This window comes from Mesoplodon mirus (assembly GCF_964341445.2).
Source record: "Mesoplodon mirus genome assembly, chromosome: 12".
In the NCBI taxonomy this organism is placed as follows: Eukaryota; Metazoa; Chordata; class Mammalia; order Artiodactyla; family Ziphiidae; genus Mesoplodon; species Mesoplodon mirus.
In genome coordinates, this window is record NC_138988.1 from 92,200,885 (window position 1) to 92,215,200 (window position 14,316).

General features: G+C 42.4%; 1 protein-coding gene across 7 annotated transcripts in view; it reads right to left on the minus strand.

Moving 5' to 3' along the window:
* Positions 1-14,316, minus strand: part of RNF144B (ring finger protein 144B) — a 109,379-nt gene that overhangs the window by 24,822 nt on the left and 70,241 nt on the right. For 5 of the 7 annotated variants that reach the window (XM_082639565.1, XM_082639563.1, XM_082639562.1 and 2 more), the window contains exons 6-8: positions 12,989-13,133; positions 9,299-9,388; positions 2,051-2,104 (exon numbers count right to left, since the gene is read on the minus strand). In XM_082639565.1, coding sequence (XP_082495691.1) covers positions 2,051-2,104; positions 9,299-9,388; positions 12,989-13,133 — 289 coding nt within the window. Of the gene's footprint in view, positions 1-428; positions 450-2,050; positions 2,105-3,718; positions 7,883-9,298; positions 9,389-12,988; positions 13,134-14,316 lie in introns of those variants that run through there. The other 2 variants (XM_082639568.1, XM_082639564.1) reach the window with 2 other exon arrangements.

Sequence of the window (14,316 nt, forward strand, 5' to 3'; positions counted from 1 at the left end):
TGGAAATGTGATTTAAAGTACTTTGCACACCATAAGAAATCTTGTAAATGCAAGTTTTTACCATAAACCTCCTCCAAGAAAAACTTCTTGTGCTTTTATGAACGCATTTCTTTCTCCACATATCCTCCATTTTAATGGAGCATAAAATTAGCTACATGCTTGTGAAATATTTGTGAAAAAGTGACATGAAGGAATATATATATATATATATATTTTTTTTTTTTTTTTTTTTTTTTTTTTTTGCAGTACGAGGGCCTCTCACTGTTGTGGCCTCTCCTGTTGCGGAGCACAGGCTCCGGTCGCGCAGGCTCAGCGGCCATGGCTCACGGGCCCAGGCGCTCCGCGGCATGTGGGATCCTCCCGGACCAGGGCACAAACCTGTGTCCCATGCATCGGCAGGCGGACTCTCAACCACTGCGCCACCAGGGAAGCCCAGGAATATTTTAACTCTAAAAAGACAACATATTTACTGAGGAGGTCATTCCTACCTCACACACATTCACAAGCTTGAAATATATTTTGGGGACACCCCCTTAGTTCTCTTTTCTCCTTTGGAAAGAGCGTCTGACTACAAACTCATCACCCACACTCACAGCCACAGCACACACAGTACAATGGCTCCCTCTCCTCTCCCCTCCTAACAAGCACTTAGAAGCACTTTGACATTCGTGATCTCATCCTATCCTCCGAAGCCTGAGTTAAAATGGACAAAATGACACCATGTGACAAATGGCTGGCCTCAAACCACACCACCAGTCAAGAGCAAAGCCAGGCCTGGAACTGAAGCCACTTCTTACAAGCTGGGTGTCTGTCCCCAACCCCACACCACCTGGACTAGCAGAAGGCAGGGAGAACAGAGGACGTCGCCTGCTGGTTCTGTGCCTGGGGTGACACAGATTTACCAACACTCTCCCAACTTTGTTCACGTGCCCTTGTGGTGCCAAAGTCCTAGGGCCAGGCTGGAATTTGGGACACACCATGCAGGGCAGTGTGTGGATTTCTGGACTTGTTTGCTTTTAGTGAAACAAACTGGCTTGACTTCAAGAAAATCAGTCCAGGCTCATAAATAATCAGATGTCTCACAACTCACCTCGAGAAAATCTTCATGTTTATCTAAATATGTTCAATAGCATTAATGTCAACCACCCATCCACTTCCTCCAAAAGAAAATATACCCTCTCAAATCACGCCAGGTCGGTAAGGAACCACTAGATAAAATGGCTAACTTTAGACTTAATCTGCTTCTCATCAAAAGCCTGAATCCTAGTTTTAACACACAGAAAAAGGAAAGCTGATAAAACTGAAAGACAAAGTTTATGCAGAAAATGGAATTCAAAGCACGTCTTTATACAGATCAGAAATTCATTAATTTCATTATTTAGAGCCTCTTTTCTTGCTTTTGAAACTGCCAATCGACTGATTTATTTAATTCTAGGCCACAAATACGCTTTAGAGTACAAGTTAGTAATGTTAATAGGGAAGAATCTGGATCTGAGTTAATCACGTTGAGTCTTGATTGTAAACATTAAAAGGAACTGATGAGGGCTTCCCTGGTGGCGCAGTGGTTGAGAGTCCGCATGCCGATGCAGGGGACACGGGTTCGTGCCCCGGTCTGGGAGGATCCCACATGCCGCAGAGCAGCTAGGCCTGTGAGCCATGGCCGCTGAGCCTGCGCGACCGGAGCCTGTGCTCCGCAACGGGAGAGGCCACAACAGTGAGAGGCCCGCGTACCGCAAAAACAAAAACAAAAGGAACTGATGACAATGTACCTCGTATTTGTGGGGAAGAGGTAAACACTTTGGCTTTTGGAGTAAGTACATGGACGCAGCTATAATTCTAGTTCCAATATTAGCAAATCAGATACACACCCCTGCATTACTTCTCTAAGGAATCACCATCTGTCTCCTGTCTCCTGCCCTTCTCTAGATGAACCCCAGGGAGTGATTGTGGTCATCTCAGGGGGTGGCCCTTTGCCCTAGACATGTTGTCAGACACACCAAAATACAGACTCCAAATGTTTATTTGAAATAACACATTCTCTTATACATACCTCCATTGATGCAGGCAATTGGAAGAGGAGGACATTTTCTTGGGACTCACAGACCTGAGAGTAAAGGAAGCTCAGAATTACTAGCTGTTTTTTTTTTTTTTTTGGCCACGCGCTGCTTGTAGGATCTCAGTTCACCGACCAGGTTAAGATTAAACCCGGGCCACAGCAGTAAAAAGCCCAGAATCCTAACCACTAGACCACCAGGGAACTCCTGTGGCATTCTTTTTCTATCTGTCACTTATAAATAGTATGACCCCTGGCAGGACATGTACACAAAACTATTGCTTTCTCAATGAAGTAGATCCAATACCTCCCCCACTTATTTCATAATATTGTTCTCAAAAGTTCTTTAAAAAGCATACACAAAAATATATAAATAAAACATACTATAGTTACTATTAAATTATTCAAAGAAATTCATTTCTTTCTCATAATGTAGAGCTAGATACTATCTTTAGGGTCTAAAAAATACCTAGATTTATTATCTAACAAATGAAAATAATTGAATTACAGGAAAACCTAATTATAATTCTCCTCCAAACTCACTAGATTCATAATTCACATTGCAATGAGTTTGCTGGTTAGGGGATTAATTAAAATCACTGCTGTATAAAATGGTTCATTCAATAATTCTTTGGAAATGCAAATTCAAGTTCAGCAAATAATAAGCACACTTTAAAAATGAAATAATGTTGACATTCTAGGAGACGATTAAGCAAATTAAGAAACCATAACCCAAAAATGTTTTTAAATGATCTTATTGATTTCCTCCAAACTGAATGCTTAGAAAATGAAATTTGAATTATAAGTCCGTTGTAAACCTTTGTGCTCAGGTATCATATTAGAAGCAAATAACATTCAGCAAAAAGGCATCAACACCAGTATAGGAATGTGAGTTTCCAGTTTTGCAGACACAAGTCCTAGTTGTTAACCAACTCTGGCACTCAACTTCAGGCAGTCCTGCCTTGAATACTAATCAAATGGAAATGACCTGAAGTTAACCCTCTACCTGTAGATCCTTTCTTTAAAAATCATAACAAGGAAACACATTCCTCTAACATACTTTTGGGAGGTTAGAACTGACCTTAGAGCACACGGAGCCCAACACGTATTTTATAGAGTTGATAGCTCTGATGCCTGGCAGCATTTTTTATTAGGATGATCAAAGACCTAAATTATTGGTTATTTTTCTGGATAATGATCAATGCCTGTGCATTGGCAGTGTGAAGTATCACACACACAACAGAAAGTCTGCAACAAGTGAAGGCATCACACTTGCTCCTTTTTTTTTTTTTTTTTTTAAAGAAGATGTTGTGGGTAGGAGTTTATTAATTAATTAATTTATTTTTGCTGTGTTGGGTCTTTGTTTCTGTGCAAGGGCTTTCTCTAGTTGTGGCAAGAGGGGGCCACTCTTCATCGTGGTGCGCGGGCTTCTCAGTATTGCGGCCTCTCTTGTTGCGGAGCACAGGCTCCAGACACGCGCAGGCTCAGTAGTTGTGACTCACGGGCCTAGTTGCTCCGCGGCATGTGAGATCCTCCCAGACCAAGACTCGAACCCGTGTCCCCTGCATTAGCAGGCAGATTCTCAACCACTGCGCCACCAGGGAAGCCCGCTCTTATTTCTTTTAAGAAACAAGGTAGCAAGAGTTACTTCCATATATGGTATTGCAGATTAGGTTACTTTTTTGTCAGTTCCGAACCTAAGATTTAATAATGACTTGGTTAGCTCCTGGATGATAAAACTGAACGTGTCTAAAAACATGCAGCATAACAAAAAATAACACACTTGATTTCCTGCTCCACATTTATTGGGGCCAGAGAGACTAAAACAGCTATTTTCCTCTCAAATGCTTGGAAAAATATAATACTACAGCAATTTCTTAAATACATAGCAAAACTTTCTGGATCATGAATCAACATGAGATGTAACAGCCTATAGATATCCACTGTTTAACAGCTTTATAAAATGTCATTCATCGAAAGCATTCTGAAACTATCTTTAAAGCTACACATATACACATATTCTATATACATAAAGGCATCCATTCATGAACAGAAAGTCTTTTAGAAGCACTGCGTAGGGAAGGCTAAAGTAATACATATCTAGATTCTGTATAATTTTTTTTTCTTTTTTTTTGCGGTACGCGGGCCTCTCACTGTTGTGGCCTCTCCCGCTGTGGAGCACAGGCTCCAGACGCGCAGGCTCCGTGGCCATGGCTCACGGGCCCAGCCGCTCTGCGGCATGTGGGATCTTCCCAGACCGGGGCACGAACCCATGTCCCCTGCATCGGCAGGGGGACTCTCAACCACTGAGCCACCAGGGAAGCCCTAGATTCTGTATAATTTTTAAGAGACAATTAGGGTTCTAAGAAACGGTGATTTACATTCAAATAAACATGTAGATTTTCAAACCTGAATAGGTGAGATTTTTGTGATGCCAGTGACAAGAAAACTCACATGGTGAATTGTTGGTTTTTCAAAGGCCTCTTTCAAACTAGAGATTTCAAGTCAGGAGCAAACATCCATGGCATGAACAAATAGGATGCCTAAGATTCTAAAACTTGGTTCCATGTGGTTTTCCTCTTCACCTCCCTGCCTAATAACAATGGAAAAATTCCCTAGAAGGGGCAACAGCTAAAAGTTATGGAATTACATCCAATAGCTTTTCTGGATGGTGAGTTATCCCATCCAGATTACAATGTGGCGAAGGATTTGTTTAATTTCTATTTCAAATGGAGTACACTCCTTCAAACAAAACGATCTTCTGCCACAACATCCAAAGATAATTACATAGACCCATATTGCTTCCTAGGACGGACAGAGAATCACTAGGGAAGGACAGAGCTGACAAACAGAGGAAGGCGACAAGGGTAAACCCTTTCTCTGGCCAGTTATACAAAATGAAAACATCAGTCTCTGTTATCAAAGTTGCCAGCTTTCCCCATTATAAACACAATCTCTAGACTGGCTTGCATCTCACCCTTTGATGCACTGGAGATATATGTGGGTTTTAACCAACCAACCAACCTGTTCCTGATGATTCCAACAATCTCACACAGGCCAAATTGTTGAGCGCTTTAAGGAAGAAGTCACCAGTTTTCAGGCACTCTTCAACATTTAAAAACTTAAATCCAGTTATTTTAAACTATTCTCTACTTCAGTTCTTTTTTTAAATTATTTTACGTTATATATATATATTTTGGCTGTACTGCATGGCTTGTGGGATCTTAGTTCCCTGACTAGGGATCGAACCCGTGTTCCCTGCAGTGGAAACACGGAGTCTTAACCACTGGACCACCAGGGAAGTCCCTCTAAATCCAGTTATTTTAAATCTATTTGACAAACACATCCCACTCCCCACAAAACAAGTAAGCTCATTCTTTTATAGTATCTCTGTGAGAAGACATAGTCCTTCAATTTGGCAAGGAAATAGCATAGATGCTTTCTTCCACTTTTACTCCAAATTCAGGAGCTCTACCTCAGACAACATAGAATTTTAGGTTACTTGAAATCAGCCCCTGTTTAAAGACTCTTTGTGGAACCCAGCTTGAAGACTGTATTAATATGGGGGCGTACATGGCCATGACTGACATTCTTGGTACAAAAATTCAATTTCAGTTGAGTTCCTGTGATCCCCTGAGCAGTTATAAATGCCCTGTACTATAATAAGGCAGTGTAAGAAAAAGCAAATTACTCAAATATATATCCATTTATATTTGTACTAATATGAAATACAGTGCTAGAAGAAGAGATTGATTTTTTTTCCTGAAGTGTTTAGAGTTTCAAAGGAAAATAAAGACACTTAATATTGAGAAATCCCTAATGAATAATTTAAAATATTTTGGGGTTGGTGGCCATTCAAAAGTTTTCCCAGAGTTCTCATCTATGTTCTATACAAACAGTAAATAAAAATGTACACAACCAATAGATGTACTATACATATATCAGATATCAATATATATATATCTTCTTAAATATACACATCCCCACTTAGAATACAATCCATTACATAGGCAAAGCATCGTTCTTTAATAACAGGTCCAGGATAGCAGCAATTTAATAGTCTAGTTACCCAGTTACCTCAGAAAATAGGTCCTGCTAGGTCCTGATGTGGTACCCCTAGCTTCAAGGAGAGCCGTCCACTAACATTTAACGTGGTTCTCACGAAGCACCAGGTTACTTTGCTAATGGCAACTATAGTAAAAGTTACTGTCTTTTCAAAACTCATTTATTCAAAATCTGACTAATAGAATAATGGGAAAAATAAGCCACAATGAGGTGATATGAACCCAAACTATTTAAGATATATAAAGCATTTACATTTTGTTTCTCAGATATTTTTTGTTGTTTTATCAGTGCCCTGTATATACAAAAAGTACTCTGATTGCCCTAACAGATGCTGAAAGAGCAAAACTTTGCTGCTGGGAAGAGAGCTGCTCTGAATTGTGTTTGAAAATACAAAAACAACTTGATTATCAATTAGTGTTTTTATGAACTGGGATGGCACATTGTACTATTTTAAAAGAGTTACGTTTATGAGTCAAAACCTTCGGGGAACTTATGAACTTGTAACCAAAATTTACATATATAATATGCAAAAAATATTTAGGTTGATTTATAATAAACCATATTAGCCCCAGAAGAATGGCTTTTAAGTAAACATTTATTTTGTGTGTACTATTGGGTAAATCCATTCATGCCCAATGAATAGAAACTCTAGGTAGGCAGCAAGTTATACAGATTCTAGATATACCTATGGACTTTAATATTCACTCTCGGTGTGTACTTGCAGGTCCAATTCTAAATCTGTTGGGTGCATGAACAGAGAGCTCAAGAAAGGTCCCTGATACCTGTGATGATGATTTTGAATCTCTGCCACTCTATGCATATTTCATATAAAACAATCCTGTAGACCACAGCTACTAGCTGTAAGAAAAGTTTATCACCCAGGGGAGAGATACTACATTAGACCAGATTGTTTTACCTGCTGCAGCCCTTTTCCTGGGAAGGGACAACTCCCTCTGCATAGCAGTTACTCCTGCTTGACACTGAGACCACACAGGAGAAACCTATTGTGTTTCCACCAAGTTCCTGGGGAATCAGCACACCCGCCAACCGGCAGAGGCAGAACCGCCATATCAGCTCCTAAAATAAGCAGCTCTCTTATAATTCTTACAAGAATTACAATTCTTCTAAGAATTTCCCCTTAAACAGTCTGATTCTTCCCCTCCTACAGGAGGTTTTCCTCATGCTTCTCATGATGGTCAAATCAACACAACAGACTCTGGCTTCTCAGTGAGCATGTGTGTTGTCTTAACTGGCAGCACATTTATTACACCAAGTGTTCATTCAGGCTCCTTGAATGTGGCTGGAAGTTGAACAGTCCAGTGGGATCCTTCAGACGATAGCATGATGATGTGTTAGTTCCTCCCCATCAACCCCAAAGCTTTCCAACACGCTCCATAGACATGGCCTGGACTGTTGAACTCGGTTCTCTTTACACAGGAACATACGCACCAGCGCTTGGCCTTTTTGGATGCCGAAGGTGGGCGGGCAAGTTCAAAGTCTGGACACAGAGGCACTTCCAAAGTTTGGCAAGGAGGGGGAGGCGAGTTCACTAAGGGGGGCTTTATCACTGTGCTGTCTCGTATAACCCAGACATCTGTGGCACATGGATACGAACGGAGATCTTTAGGTTGTGGATGGGTCATGCTTTTTCTTCTTGCCCCGACAGGACTTGCAGATGCAACAGATTATACATGGGGAAGCCAGGAGCAGCAAGGGTGAAGTCACCAAGGCAATGATGCCCAACCCCACAAGAATCCCGACCACCTGGAAATGTAGAAGAAAAGCCTATTTCAGCAGTTCAATCTTCCTATGTGTACACTCTACCATCATCTGTGGACTGTTTGTGTCCCCCACCCCAAAATTCATAGGTTGAAATCCTAATCCCCAATATGATGATGTTTGGAAATGGGGGCCTTTGGTAGGTAATTAGGACATGAGGGTGGTGTCCTCATGATGGGATTAGTGCCCTTATAAAATGAAACAGCAGAGAGCTTTCTTCTCTCTCCATTCTCTGCCACGTGAGGACACAGTGAGAAGATGGCCACCTGTAAACCATGAAGAGGGTCCTCACCAGAACCCAACCACACTGGCACCCTGATCTAAGACTTCCAATCTTCAGAACCGTGAGAAATAAATTTGTGGTTTGAGCCGCCCAGTCTAGGGTACTTTGTTATAACAGCTTGAACTAAGACACCATCTCAGGCACATAAAGCAGTTACAATTATGGGATCTTCTAGCCAGTGCCCGGAAGGACAAACCAAATGCTAACTCAGGCTCTGGTGCAAGCCCAGCGGGATCATGAATTGTTGGCGTTGGCTCTCTACCTGTTTCTTCAACAGTCTTAGAGGGATGTTAATAATGGTTACTAGGCTATGAACACTGACTCCCTCAAAAGGAACACGGAAATAAACAAACAAACAAACAAATACTATTAAAAATAAATCAGGACTCCCTTTGAACCTGCCACGTAAACACACAATGATATGTACAGAGGGATCTAAGCCCCAACAGGGGCTCATGGGATTTTATTTTATTTTAATAAATTTATTTATTTATTTTTGGCTGCGTTTGGTCTTCATTGTTGCACGCGGGCTTTCTCTAGTTGTGTCAAGCGGGGGCTACTCTGCTTTGCGGTGCATGGGCTTCTCACTGCGGTGGCTTCTCTTGTTGCAGAGCACAGGCTCTAGGCGCACAGGCTTCAGTAGTTGTGGCTCACGGGCTCTAGAGCACAGGCTCAGTAGTTGTGGTGTACGGGCTTAGTTGCTCCGTGGCATGTGGGATCTTCCTGGACCAGGGCTCGAACCCGTGTCCCCTGCATTGGCAGGTGGACAATGTGGCCACCAGGGAAGTCCGGCTCATGGGATTTTAGAGCCCTGCCTTTCATAGCAAATATGCCTCAAAGGGCTTTGGGAAGGTCATTCTCTCCATTTTTTCAGGAAGAACGAGCATTCATCTTCATTCTGCTGGTCACTGTTAATTACTTGGCTGCTCTGTCGCCCTGCCCCTCCACCTCTCCTCTAGGAGACTGTGCTCATGAATTAACTTCAGGCCCCAGAAGTTCCCCAGAACCTCTCAGGCTGGGCTGGGTAAGTAGGGAATGGAGTGGGAAGGATAAGTTGGTGGGCTTTTTAACCCATCCTAAGTCTGGCTTCTCTCACGTTCCTTTCAAGGTCAGGGTACCTGTGTTCGGTTCCACATCACGGAGGCTCTCGAGTGGCCGAGCTTATTCCTACACGGCCCTTTGTCATAATGTCTGAGGAAAATGTCATTCTGAAAAGCAAAGAAAGGTTTCAGTAAACACGCACTTTTGAGTTGAGAAATGGATGCTAACCCCATCAGATCACCTCACTGGAAGCAAAGGCTCTTTCTGGTGATATTAACGACAGCCTGTGGAAACTCCAAGCTAACAATCCTTAGACTGTATTTTAGTAGTTTTACACATCATGGAGTGAAAACAGATGATAGTCCTTGAGACTCCATTGATTCTAAACAAGATTAACGACCAGACCAATTATCTTTGAAAGGTAGCTCTAGCAGAGGTGCAGTATGGAATGAGAGGACCACGAATGAGGCAGCTAACAGGTTTCATAGTCAACCAGCTGAGATAAAATGCCAGTGGCTGAGATGGAGAAGAGGTAAATACAGCCATGAAGAATTAAGAAGGTAATTAACTAGATGGGGAAACAGGGAGAAGAAATCACAGATGAGGGAGAAGCACTGGGTAGAAGGCTTTATTGAGGGAAGTGACAACATAGAGATGCATTTTGTTGGGAAGATGATGACCACAGTTTGGACGTGTTGAACTTGAGAGATACTTGAGACATTTAAGCAGTACTGTTCAAAAGACAGCTGATTACATAGATCTGGATTTTGGGAAAAAGACTTGGGAAGCAATGTCCTTGGGCTGAAGAAACCACAGAAGTAGATGAGATTACCCAGACAGAGGGTGCAGACTGAGAAGTGAAGAGGTTATTGAACACAAACATTTAAGAGAGGGCCAAGGAAAAAACCTGGAAAGGAAACTGAGCAGTGGCCAGAAACAAAGAAGGGAAATCAGAAGAGATGGTATCACTGGAGCAGAGGTGGTTGAGATGTGAAAGGCAGCGGAGAATCCAGGTAAAATGAGGAATGAAGTATCCACTAGATTTTACCCAAAAGGAATCTCTCACAGTCTTGGAAGAATGCAGTCAGGGTGTGTCTAGGGGGCAATCTGAGTCAGTGCAGTGACTGGAGTGTCAACGGCTAGAGGTGATTATACTTTTTTAAGTCTTGGCTTCTAAAGGAAGGAGAGAAATAGAATGGCAGTAAGGGAAAGATGTAGGCTTGAGAAAAGTGTTACTCGTTTTTAAATGGGATACAGTTGAATGTGTGGGTAGGTTAGAGAGTAGAGAATGGAAGTTGAAGTCACAGGAGAGAGAAGATATGAATCAAGGGGACAAGTCTCTGAGGTTCCCAAAGCAGAGGATGAAGACTGTCTCATCCTCTGAAACAGCAGAGATGAGAATCAAGGCAGAAACAAACCCAACTCCCCACAGCAAAACTCAAAATCACTTTTTTTGGTGTCTGTCTCAGGCTTGGCTTTTGGATAATCACCCTTCTCCCAGACCCATGCTCTAAGACTTTCCTATAAACAAAGATCAACACCACCATCTGACGTGGAACACTTGTCTACAGGAAAACATCATTATCCACGAGCCAATGCCCCCTTGGCTAAAACTGAGAAAAATGAAACCTCAAAACACAATGACCAGAAGAAGATGCTGTGTATCTAGCAATTTCACATCTGTAGTATTTTACTCGCGTACCAGAACAGCACAAGTGACGGAACACTGTGTTCTTTGCAACACCATGCCCCAAACATATTTCAGCCAAGGGAAGGAGTGATCTGGCACACATATTTCTTGCCTTACTCTCTTGCCTCCTAGAGAGAACCGCATGGTCTCAGCCTCCTAGTGGATATGAATCCAATTACTGTTTTGGTTAAACCTGAAGGAAATCAAAAAAGATTTCTTTCATTTATAAAGCATGAGGGGTGTACAATCATGAGTCATACCCTCATCCAGAGTATCATTCATTTGGAATTAGGAGAGGTCTCAAATATCCAACATAATTGTAATTCAAGGGGTTATAATAAATAGGATTTTTTTTTAAAGAATGAAAACATGTCTTTCAACCTGACCTGCTAGGCTTCGAGTCTAAAATGTCAAACTTCTCCTCCCCAGTGCATACCTCTTTCTGAAATCCTGACATCAAGCTCATTAAGATTCTTACTCATAGATGTCAGCCTAAACAACTTATCTAATTTTCAGTTAAAAATCAGGCATGTGGTGGCCAGCATGCATGCCATGTTAACTGCACTCACTCACTGAGTGTGTATAATACTAAAGCACTACACAAATTGGCCTATGAAATTAAAGCAAACTAAGCAATTAAAATTAAAAGTTGAGAAAAGAACAGCCACCCATCCAACCATGACTGAGGGCTTACACTGATATGAACATATCTGATGGGTCCAAATTGCCAAAATAGGGAATATCTATAAACAACTTATGCCACCCCAAACTGTAAAACACTAGAATTGAAAAAACTCTCACCAATCCTTCACATCACCTTTTAACTGTGAGGTTACCATTAGCCTCAGCACTGGACTGAATGGAGCCACACCTGAATTTGAGAAGACACACTTCATGAATGGCGGGGGAAAAGAATTAGACGAGACCCCTTTATGTGGGAAGGGAACTCTGAGAAAGCAGTAACAATCCCGCTGTCACGCCAATGAATGAGATAGTAATTAAGAGATACCATTTATTTGAATGGCTTTTTTCCTTAAATTCAAAACGAAAAAAAACAATCTAATCGTGGTAGGCAGAATAACTGCTCTTCTAAAGATGCCAATGGCCTATTCCCCATAACTTGTGAATATGTTACCTTACGTGGCAGAAGGGATTTTGCAAGTGTGATTAAAGACCCTGAGATGGGGGAGATTATCCTGTATTATCCAGATGGACCCAACCTAATCACATGGATCCTTAAAGGCAGAGAAGTTTTCCCAGCTTGTCGGAGGGAATCACTCTGGAAGTTAAGACCATGAAAGAAAAGTCAGAGAGATGTGATGATGCTGCCTTTAAAGATGGAACAAGGAGCCATAAGCCAAGGAATGCAGGCAGCCTCTAGAAGCTAAAATAGGCAAAGAAATGGATCCTCTCCTAGAGCCACCAGAAAGAATGCAGTCCTGAGGCCACCTTGATTTTAATCCAGTGAGATCCATATCAGACTTCCAATGGACAGAACTAATGATAATAAACTTGTGTTGCTTTAAGCCACAAGTCTGTGGTAGTTGGTTACAGAAGCAATATAAAACTACTACACTAACAGTCCTTTACATAATAAAATGAGACAATGCCCCCAAAGCAGGAAATGTCCCTAAAACAAAAGCTTGCCTTTAAAGTTAAGGTGACACACCTAAGGTAATCAAAAAGAGGTATCTAAAGTAGCAGGCTCAGGATGTCTCATTAAGAAAAATAAACTTCTTTGGCAAACAAGAACAGGCTCAATATATATATATATTTTTTTTGACGGTATGCGGGCCTCTCACTGTTGTGGCCTCTCCTGTTGCGGAGCACAGGCTCCGGACACGCAGGCTCAGCGGCCATGGCTCACGGGCCCAGCTGCTCCGCGGCATGTGGGATCTTCCCGGACCGGGGCATGAACCCGTGTCCCCTGCATCGGCAGGCGGACTCTCAACCACTGAGCCACCGGGGAAGCCCCCAGACTCAATATTTTAAAAGGAAAGCCCATCAGATACTGGCTGTCGCACAGATACAGGATAGAGAAGGACCACACGGGGAGACTCTTCCAGGTGGAACTTACGTCCAGGTTCTGAAGGCAGTACCAGCAAAATGTGTGCTTGCAGTTCTTACACATCATCTGAGCACAGCCTTCGTTGCGTTCAATATAAACCCGGCACACTGGGCATTGCTTAATGGGGGCTTCTGCCTCCATCACGAAGAGGGCCCTAGAAACAAAATGAATGAGAAATTATAGGGGAGGGATGGAGAATGCTGCCTGGTTTTTTTTTTTTTTTGCAGTACACGGGCCTCTCACTGTTGTGGCCTCTCCCATCGCGGAGCACAAGGCTCTGGACACGCAGGCTCAACGGTCATGGCTCATGGACCAAGCCGCTCCGCGGCATGTGGGATCTTCCCAGACCGGGGCACGAACCCGTGTCCCCTGCATCGGCAGGCGGACTCTCAACCACTGTGCCACCAGGGAAGCCCCTGCCTGTTTTTTTAAAAAGCAAGGACCACAAGGTGTGCACTAACCAGAGCTATGGGAAAAGTGGGCTGAATATAATTACTTAATCAGCTAAATATGCTCTTCTAGACTTAACTTTATGGTCATCAACTGAATTCCCAGGGCTCCTATTGGGTAGGGAGTGAACTCTTTTCTATCTGTGCTTGATTCCCCATCCCAGGAGAAGGGTGCGGGTAACTAGGAGAGACACCGATTATTTGTTGTTCAGTTAACTCAAAACAAAGAAGAACCTTAATTTATTTATTTTTGGCTTTGAGTGAATTACATAATTGTATTTTCCACAGCTGATTGAATTCATTGTTTTGCCAAATTAGTCTTTCATTCTCTGAGCACACCCTGTCTGAATAAAAAGTACAAGAAGTCTGCCACACAGTGGAAAAAACAGCTCAGGATCGAACGGAGGTGGGGTAGAGATCATCTATCTAATGATCTGTGCAAATAAACAAACAGAGGGGATTGGAGGGAGTCAATCATCAGTTCTTTCAAATAAATGCCCAATATCATTGAAAAGACCTGCTCCAAATAGATGAACAGGCCAGCAAGGCTCACAGGCTCAAGGGGCATAGAAAATAAGTAGAACAAGCTGAGGTGGAGGGAGGCCTGCGTGAACCAGAGCACTGGGTTGCATTTTAGCTACTGTTTATCAAAACCACCACCCAGCACATGGAAACATCAGTTTCACAAAGTGTACTCAAACCTATGACTGGATTTGGTGCTCGTAATAACCCTACACAGCAGGGGGACAGCCACCATTTTCATTCCTCCCCCCCCCGTTTTTTTTTTTTTTCAAATAGAGAAATAGACTCATAGAGGCTGAATGACTTGCATGAAGTCACAGATACCAAGTGACAATGTCAGAACTCAATCCATCTCTCCTCTAGGAT